Genomic DNA, 9,901 nt, shown 5'->3' with positions numbered 1-9,901 from the left:
AGAATTAAAAAGTACTGACATTTAACACATGAGGAATGAACAGGCTTCAGCATGTGTACCGAATTATTTATTTGTATCGGAAAGAGCTGGCTTAATGACACGTGTTTGGTAAGGCAGCTTAGGATTTCTTAAAAAAACAACAACAAAAACAAAGAGAAAAAAAACCCCAAACCACCACCACCACCACAACAATAAAACACCCCTGACCGTACAAGACAGGAGGACTAATGTAGTGACATCATGTAGAAAATGTGTGAGTAGTGAAGAATAAACTGGACTGTGTTAGGCAGCGCAACTTTGCATAGTTCATGGGCAATTAATATGATCTGGATACAGTGGCTGTGTAAAACCACAGGCCCCATTAGCTATAGCAGATGTCACAGTTCCTATCCCTTCTGAAGAAGTCATCGGCCATGGCCATGGGCGGTAGGTAGTCCATGCAGTCCGTGCCGGGGCAGGGGAAGTACTGTGGGACCCTGCTGTCCACATGCTGGGAGCCGCAGGCGGTGCAGCAGCAGGCAGAGGTGGTGTACGGGGAGGGGGTATGGTAGGACCACTCCTCCGCAGGGCAGCCATAGGTCTTGGTGTCCAGAGCAGAGGGTGGGCAGTGGGTCAGCGGGGTGAAAGGAGATAGCTGAGGAGGAGAGCAGCTGTAGTTTAATGAGCTGGACAGATCAGCTGAACTGGGGGATCCGGCAGCCTAGAGTTTGAGAGAAAAAAAAAACCAAAAAAACAAACACAACAAAAAAAACAGGACATTTCAGGGTGTCACTTGGGGAAATGTGGACAGCAGCCAGAATTTCCATGCTGTTGCCTTTCTCAGGAGTGTCTGGCTACCCAAGGAGATGGTTCGGCCCTTGGAGGCCTAAACCCAAGAGGCAGTTCCTGTGACATTAGTGTTAATAGGGAGCTTCTCTGTGAGTTAGACAACCACTAGCAGGAACTGGGCTATTCTTTGCAGGAAATCAATAGGGTCTGTAGGAGGGACATTCCCTATTCTGCAGCCTCTCTCTAGGTTTGGCTGGGCCTCCCTGTCCTCTGCTTCTAATGGGAAACCATGCAGAAGTCCACACAAGCAGCCTGCGTTGCTGTGGTTGTACCCCATGCCGCTAAAAGCAGCCACATTTCCAAATTGGCTTGCTGCTGTTCTGCCCCAGGATGTGACTCCCTTCCCCGTCTTTCCTCTGAGTGCACCTGTGGCAGCTCCCCTGGCACACAAAACTTACCAGGCCCTGGTTAAAGCAGAGTGGGACTGGCTGGAAGGCATCTGAGGTGTAGTGCGAGGACGTCTGGAAAGCACTGAAGGCTGGGTCTAAGGGTGCATCTGTCTGAAGACAGGAATCTACCAGTTGCTCCAAAGAGCTAGGGCTTTCTTCGCAGGAGAGGTAATTTGATAACTGCCATGATGGACAATAGTTGGGAACAGAAGAGATGGATTCTGCATCAAAAGGTGCTAGGAGAGAAGGTAAACCGGACAGTAGCAGATTATTCAGTATCTGTCTTCACAAAGGGCAGGTGTTGCCCCAGGTCAGGTTTCAGTACTGTCATATGTTCAGTAGCCCTATGGATTTAGATAGGGGAAAATGTCCCTCAGGTTCAGGGTAAATTTTCTAGGGAAGCAGACACCAGGAGGAAGATGCTCAAAAGCATGCAAATAACTTGGAAACTTCAGTCCCCTTGGAAAGCTCGAAAGCTCTTTGAACACTGCTGGAAATTCTTCTGGCTCCAGCCATTTTGGACAGGGATCCAGCTGGAAACTCCCTCAGACTCTTGACCCTCTGGCCTCCCTTCAAATGTCAACTGTTTACAGACCTAGAAGCTTGCCATGCAGTGATTTTTTTCTTCACAGCTTGGCAGATGGCTTGCGCCTTTGCCTCACCCAGTCTCCAGATGCAGGGTAGCTACATCTGCAGGAAGAAGGGGATAACAGAAGAATAATTTTCTCTTTTATCCTCCAAACAGCCAGACAGGAGACAAACTTCTGAGCAGACAAAACGGAGCAAGTCAGTGATAACGTAGCACTGCCTCTACTGGCGAAAGCACGAGTTCCGAGAAAGCTGCAGGGTCAGACTCTCATCATACTGCAACATACTTGCTGGTGGTATGAAAGCTCACAGCAGATCTCCGACTTTTCAGAATCATTATTTTTTCATGTTGTGTTCAAATATGGTTAAAAGCAAAGCCCTGTCCATGTGGAGGGGCAGGGGTCTGAGGGCAATGGAACTGTATCTGGGTAGAGAGTCACTCAGAGTCATAACTGTTTGCAGGTTCGTGTTTAGCTGGATGTGGGGAGGAAGTGAGACGCACCCAAAATACATAAACAGATGGAGACTCTCCAGTCTGAAAAAGCTTTGGTAAGTTTCACATTTCTGTATTCATATAAGCAAATTAATTCCCTAATATTGATGATTTAATAATCTCCTTGTCTATACAATGTATACATTCACACCTGCCCAACCTTCTAGGTCTCTCTGCTTTGGCTGCAAAATAATTGAAGGATCTGTGAGCCCAAAGTGCTATTCCCCCCACCCCCTTCCCCTTTCCTTGGATATTCACATGCAGGAGGAAGAAACTCTTTGTATTGCTGAAAACCTGACACTCCCCTTGCACCTACGGATGCTGCCAGGAAAGTGAGAACAGCCAACTCTGCCGGAGCTCAGCAAAACGCTTCAGGGTGATCTGACCCCCTAGCTCCAATCGGACCCACAGACTGCAGCCTGGAGAAGGTGATGCCAGCAGTGTTACTCCCTAGGGGACGAGCATCCCTTCCTGAAGGGGATCTCACTCCTTGCTGTGGGAAAAATAAACTGCACAAATGAGCGCACGCGAGCGTGCTCCCGAACGGGGTAATATGTACCCTGTTGGCCTCACGGCATCCTCATCTGCATTTCATGGGCTCGTTTCAGGTGCTGATTGGCTGCATTGCCGGTTATCTGGTAGTGCCTGCCTCAACCAAGGGCTGGAAAGACTCCGGGTTGTGGGAAAATTGGGAAGGGGGTGGGAAGGGACATGTGGATGGGCTTTGTACCAACCTGGGTGAGGAGGAGACACAGACTCTGAAAACTGGATACTGCTGCTGCCCCAAGAAACCTGACCAAAGAGAAGGGAAGAAAAGGAATTGTATACACTGTAACACAGGGGAGCATTTTTCTGCATGCTGAGGTAAGTCAAGATTTCACTTCAACCTGTTTATGTAAACCTTATCTACCTCATGGCTGTGAGATGGAAAACTTCCCTAGAATTGACAGAATAAGATTAAAGTGCATAACATGATTTTTCCCTGAGTTTATAGTGGCAGTGGAGGAGCACAACACCACCATGGTGTAAAGCCGTTGATACAGCACCTTGCTAGTGCACTTCTACTGCATTATCACTGTTAATTCAGCAGAGATGTGGCTGCCTTTGAAACTAACGTGTTAATTTCTAGGACCATGAATACCACAGTGGAGGGATCCCAAAGAACTTGTAGGGAAAATATGGTTGAGAATGAGTAATTAACAAATTGCAGCGGTAACTCCCGAAACACAACTGAAGACAATTGCAGGTATCCCCATGGCTGAGCACCAGACTGGCTCACCGTGCTTGGTGTTGACGTCATTTGAGAACCAGCTCTGACATCGGGCCCCACTCTTAACACAGCCATGTGCCTCTGTGGCAATGGACAGTTTCATTTTCTGAGGGATGCTGGAAGCTGAAGCAGACTGTTCTAGGAACCTGGCCTGCCGGAGGGGACAAATCCACCCCAAAAGCAATGGGAGTTTTGATGCTTGTTGTTTGGGACCAGGATTTTACTCTGCAAATACAAACACTGGGGTTTTTTCTCAGTTCTGATTCATACACCCTTCCACTCCATTTTCTTTATTCAAAATGTTCTTGTGTTAGTGGCTTATTTCCCAAGCAACAGCTCCCTAGCACATCCCCGTGCATTTAATTCATTAAATAGAGGCTATTCTGGACTGAAAGTGCCTGTAGGACTACCCCTCTTGCCTTTGGCTGCAGATGTGTAACAAGGCAGACATAGTCATACCACCAGCAGCAGAAGTTTTCAGGTTCAGCTTTTTTCAGTGCACGGAGGCAGCTTATCCTGACAGCCCTAACCTCTGGGGTCTCTCCAGGACAACGCGTACCTTTTCCAGATCACAAAGGTAACGTCCTGCACTGCCACTTTCCACTTTTTCCTGCGTGGGCAAAACAAGCACTGTGTAAACTTGCTATGGGAAGAGAAAACCAGTTCCACACAGCCCTGTGAAGCCTGGCTGCAATGAAGAGGTTGCTTCCGTTAGGGCTGGAGGGGAGGAGTGGCCCGGCATTTCCAAAGCCCAGCAGTTTTGTGTGCTCTTCACCCAGGCCTCTCTGCCTGTGGCTTGCAGGCTGATCAGCTTTTTGTGCAATCAGCTGCAATGAGGCACAGGAGGTGGGAGATGAAATCTGAAAACCATCCAAAGCTGTAATGTCATGAACCAGGAAGAAGTAATGATTTACCAACCTCTTTATGCAAATCCCTAGAGTGGCTGGAGCTAGAGGACTCCTACAAAGCCTGGAAGAGTGAGTGAGAGTGTACACATCTGCGCGTGTGTACACACACAGATCTCCGTCCCCTCCTTTAGAAGGGATGGGGCTAGAAGCTGCTCAGGTGGTACTGAAAAACACTGGAGACCCGAATTCAGTCAAGCACGCTTGAATATTACGCTAAGGAGCCCCTAATGGAGCAGGATGGAGCCCTGCTTAAGGCGTCTTTGCCCGTGCCTTGTTTTCTTCCTTTCTGATAGCCAAAATTTGGGGCTGTTGCTGCATCCCAAATCCTCTCCACTGCCTGGGAGCTGCTGGTGCCTTCATCTCCTGCCTGGTCTAACTGGACAAGAGAAAGCCTCTGGGGGTAGGGAGTGGTTGAAAGCAGCTTCTGGGGGGGCAGCTGAGACTTGTGGAAAAGGGGAGGTTGGGGGAGCCTTAGTGTGACAGAGCTTTGCACTGGTTGCTCCTCAAAGCTGCACAAGTCAGGCTGAAAGCGTGCCCTGGGCACGTGCTTCACCTGATGCTGCAAAACAGTTTGGTGCATGCTTCAGCCCAGCCAGGCCACATTTTAAATGGGGGGCAGTAACCGTGGCCTGCCTTGCTCATCCAGTATAACGATACTGGAGTTGCTGTGATAACTGTAAGCTGGACCGAAATTTGTCCATGTGATCGATCCTTCCATCCCAGAGTGAGTTACATTTCTGGAGCACCAGCTCTGCTTTCTCCCTGCACTAATGGCTCAGACCGTCACCTGTTTAGGTCACTGCTGCAGTTACCCTGGCTGAATGTTCTTCTCCCCCAGCCTCACCAGCCTCCTACACTCAGACTTTGGCAGTCTCCTTGGGCCAGAGATTACAGTCTTGGCAAAAAAGATTTGAGAGAGAAGAGACAAAGCAGACACCAAAAGATTTTTACTTACCGCTGCACTGGTTGCTGCTTGTCGTGCTCTTCTCTGCTGCAGTAACTCCTTGACTGTAATCTTTACTCTAACACCTTGATACACCTTGGGCTTTCCTGAAAGGATTTGTGGAAAAACACTTTACAAGATGGGAGACTTCCAGAGCATACAACAAATCCAGCATGTTTTCAGGCATGCTCTACGCGGAGTCTACTTAGCTTTAACAGATGATTAACTGGTCACTGTTATGTCACTTGTAATCACAGTTTATAGTCCTCTAACACCTGCTATTCAAGCTTGTGACAAGCAGATGTTTATGAAAAAGTTGGTGTTGATTATATTTAGTAATCATACATGTTTTACTCTTTTCTATCTCCTTCTCCCCCCCCCCTCCAGGTGTCCTAATACCAAGCTCCATCTGGTGCTACTGTTGAATTTATTTAAATGCCTATCATATTTGCCACTCTTAGGACCTGAAAATAAATGTGGGAAGCAATTCATCAGGCAGATGAAGACCGGGAATAAAACAATGGAAATACACTGGCAGTTATTCAGAGCACTAAAAAAAAGGCAAATAAAATGACTGTTTTCATGAATCACTTCTTGCAAAGCCTAGATTATCTCTTTATTTTGCTCACTCTGTACAACTCCCATTTATTTCAAACAAGCATTTAGGATGTCTTTAATCCAGCCAAAACCAATCAGCAATCAACAGTCACTACCTGATGAGGGATTTTTAGTACAGGAAAAGGTAAAAAATTTATGTATTCTGAAAAATCACTTTCATTCACTGTACTCACAGTAATATACTTAAAGCCTCTGGCAGTTCTGTTTCTGTCCTAACTTCCTGCTGTTATTTTCATCCAGCAGCAGATCCTACAAACACTAGTGTCGTCTCATCCTGCAGTCAGCTGCTCCCCAGTGGAGGCAGCTGGTTGCAGGTTCCCTGTCCTATTGCTGCTGCATGCAGCAAGAAGTGCGCGCTGGATTTGCGGGTTCTGCCCACATATCCAAGAAATCCCATACTGTAGACACTGTCCTCTTCTGCTATACCCTCTCCCCATTGCTGATGGCTGTACAGCGCCTTCGCCCTCCCGTCTGCCCACCTCTCGCGCTCCTGCTGCCCCCTTGGTGCTCGCTGAGGACACGCTGTAACAGGCACGCAGGTCCCCCCAGGAAGGTGGCAGGCTGCGCCGGGTCTGCCTGGAGGGGAGTTTGCTGAGCTGTGCTCTCAGCAGCAGGGCATCATTCATCTCGTATTTTTATGTTTTGCTTCTATTCAACAAACGGAAGATGGGGAAAATGCGGGGAGCTGAAAGCTTGAATTCAACAGGGCCACCGTGTTGCCAGGCCTCCCTACAGCCAGGCAGGGCCCTGACCTAGCAGCCCCTTCTGCAAGTTTGGGTTCAGGCTGCATACAGCCTCTTGGCTCCGCTCTGCACAGGTAGCTGGACAGGGCTAGGGGCTGCGGTATGAGCAACTTAAAGACAAACTAGCAGGTGAGGTATGGACATACCTACACCCCAGGGGCTGGCTGTCAGGCAGCCCCCACCCCTGGCTCCCACCGCAGAGGGCTGTGCCCCAAGGATCCCGCTTTTCTTGCACCCCGAGGCCCCGGCGTGGTCTGCGTGCACCTGAAGCCTCGGGAGCGCGGCCACCACGGCCAGCTCTCCAGAACCGGCAGGGTGACGAAGCGGGGGCTGGGGGTCAAGGAGAAGGGTGGGGGGCGTGGGCCGGGGGTCAGGCAACGGGGCGGTCAGGGCAGGCTGGCAACCAGGAGCAGGCTGCCAAGGGCGGGCTGGGGGTCAGGGCGGGCTAGGGGCCGGGGAGCGGGGTGGTCGGGGCAGGCTGAGGGTCAAGAGCAGCGTGGCGAGGGCGGGCTGTGTGGGGAGGGCACAAAGAGGTGGGGGGCAAGGGTGCGGGGGCCGCGTCTCACACCCGTGGAGCCGCGGGGGTGGGCGCCGGAGGGCGAGCGGCGCCGGGCCGGCTCCCCCCGCCTGCCGCTGCCGCCGGGCCCCGGCCCTGCCCGCGGCTCCCCGGCCCTGCCCGCTGCTCCCCGGCCCTGCCCGCTGCGCCCCGGCCCTGCCCGCTGCGCCCCGGCCCTGCCCGCGGCTCCGGGCCCTGCCCGCTGCTCCCCGGCCCTGCCCGCTGCTCCCCGGCCCTGCCCGCGGCTCCGGGCCCTGCCCGCGGCTCCCCGGCCCTGCCCGCTGCTCCCCGGCCCTGCCCGCGGCTCCCCGGCCCTGCCCGCGGCTCCCCGGCCCTGCCCGCGGCCCCCGGGCCCTGCCCGCGGCCCCCCGGCCCTGCCCGCGGCTCCGGGCCCTGCCCGCGGCTCCCCGGCCCTGCCCGCTGCTCCCCGGCCCTGCCCGCTGCTCCCCGGCCCTGCCCGCGGCTCCCCGACCCTGCCCGCTGCGCCCCGGCCCTGCCCGCTGCGCCCCGGCCCTGCCCGCGGCTCCCCGGCCCTGCCCGCTGCGCCCCGGCCCTGCTCGCTGCGCCCCGGCCCTGCCCGCGGCTCCGGGCCCTGCCCGCTGCTCCCCGGCCCCGCTGGCGGCCCCGCGGCCGGCCGGGGCTGGCCCTTGGCGGGCAGGAGCCCTTCCCTGCCTCCTCCTTCCCTCCTCCCCGCCCTCCCCGCTTCCTCCTCTCTTGGGAGGCGCGATCGCCTCACTCGCGAAGTGCGCCCGGCGAACCCCGAAAGAGCCCCAAAATGGGGCGGCGGGGGGCGGGGGGCGCGGCGGCGCTTACCGGACATCCTGAGCGGGAGCGGGCAGCGCCTCGCCCGGCGCCCCGAGCAGCGGCAGCGGCGGCCCGGCCCCGGCCCCGGCCCCGGCCCCAGAGAGGGTGACGGGGGCAAGAGGAGACAGGCCTGAAATTTGGGGGCAAAAGGACCCGCTTGCCTGGTGGCAATGCCAGGTGGATCCCGACAATATTATTGTTTTATCCCTACGGGTATAAGTTTGAGTTTTTCTCTCCTAATGCCAAGTATTTAAAACCTCTAGAAACCAATGATTTGACAATCAATGATTGCGCGATACTTTAAATTTGAATATTCAAAGGCTCCACAAAATGGGCTATCTTTTTGTGAAACTCAGCACATCCCCATCTAGCAGAGGGTCTGGGGGAATAAGATTTGGCCGGGCCACCCTCCCCACCCTTTGCTTTTGGGACATTTGCAGGGTTTTATCCATCTTTCTCCGAACGAAGCAGATGCCTCGAAACCGGCTCAGTATTTTCCCCTCAGATGCACAGGCTGGGCTCCAGCCCTCTCATATTTCATTTGCTACCTGCAGTGAGGACTCTGCAAGGGACTGAGCTGCTTTTTGCACATTTTTTCACATTTTAAGGCTAAATACTGAGGTTTTGGGGACAAAATGGCAGTGGGCCGGTGTGATGTAGCAAAGAGGCTGCCCTGGGCACCCAGGTAGCTCAAACTACCCAAACCCCACTTCTTTCCACAGCATTCCCTTCCCTCTGCCCAGATGCTGGGCTTATATTGGAGTTTATTTGTGTTTTTCCCTAATTCAGACTATCTGCTCTTGCTGCACAAATGGACCCCTCTCTTCTTACGTCCTTCAGACAGCACTGGTCTGCCCTGTGTGCTGCAAGTGGTGGGGTTTCAGCGCATGGTAGGATGACACAGTTTTTGGATAACCCTTCATCACTACACAATACTGACGTAGCTGGGTTTTTTAGGTTGCGTTTAAACTTTTCCCTGGGCACTGCAGTCACTGCCCTGGGAATAGCTGGCTGAGGCAGAAAGCAGGCCAGGCTGTTAATAATCTACTAGCAGTTCAGTTTGGCTATTGTTGCAGGTGACTCTTTTCTTTTCCTTTAAGTTGAACAAATACACTTGATTTCTGCGAGGAGTGGTCGCAGCGGTGATGCCATTCCTTGCACTGAAAGGTGCCTTGGCAGCTCCTGGTAGGCCCAGCCTTGCTCCGGGCGGCTCTGCAGGGACGCTTACCATGGGCCACTCTGGAGAGGAGCCCTCTCCCCCCACCTGCGATGCAGCAAAAAGGAGCGTGTTGTGCTGGGGGAGTTGCGGAGGGAGGGGTCGCAGGGGAGTGCGCAGGCCTGCCCGTGGTAAGCAGTTTGGGACCTGAAGCCCGTGTGTTGCTGGGGTTGCTTCCCGCTGAAGCATCAGTGGTGGGTGGGTAGAGGCCGGCGAGGCTGCGGGCGCTGTGCGGGGGAGCAGGCACTCCTGGGAGCCAGGGTAATGTTTACCTCTGTAACCAGAGAGCAGAGCGCGCAGGCTGCTCAGCTCCAGTCAGGACCGAGCTATACGCCTTAAGGAAACATGAAGCACCCGTGTTCGGGGTGTTCTGCATGTCCTGAGTTTCAGAGCATTTCCAGGCTCACAGGGACCCTGCCTTGGTTAAGAGCCGAATGCCAGAGTGGGTCGAACACTTCCAAGACAGCTCAAAAACTTTCTGTCCCTGCTTCTCCCTCAGAGCCTGATGGGACTACAGCCAGACTGACCTTCTTGTCGCTGTCCAT

General features: G+C 53.4%; 1 protein-coding gene across 1 annotated transcript; it reads right to left on the bottom strand.

The window, feature by feature from the left end:
• Positions 1-361: 361 nt before the first annotated feature.
• On the bottom strand, positions 362-9,901 carry POU2AF3 (POU class 2 homeobox associating factor 3). The gene is made up of 6 exons (XM_075723403.1): positions 9,884-9,901; positions 9,629-9,690; positions 5,432-5,549; positions 3,033-3,090; positions 1,227-1,453; positions 362-700 (listed from the first exon to the last, which is right to left on the bottom strand). Exons 1-6 carry the CDS (start codon positions 9,899-9,901, stop codon positions 362-364), a joined length of 822 nt encoding a protein of 273 aa, XP_075579518.1.

Source organism: Pelecanus crispus, chromosome 19 (assembly GCF_030463565.1).
Source record: "Pelecanus crispus isolate bPelCri1 chromosome 19, bPelCri1.pri, whole genome shotgun sequence".
NCBI lineage: Eukaryota > Metazoa > Chordata > Aves > Pelecaniformes > Pelecanidae > Pelecanus > Pelecanus crispus.
This window is presented reverse-complemented; position numbering and strand designations above follow the sequence as displayed.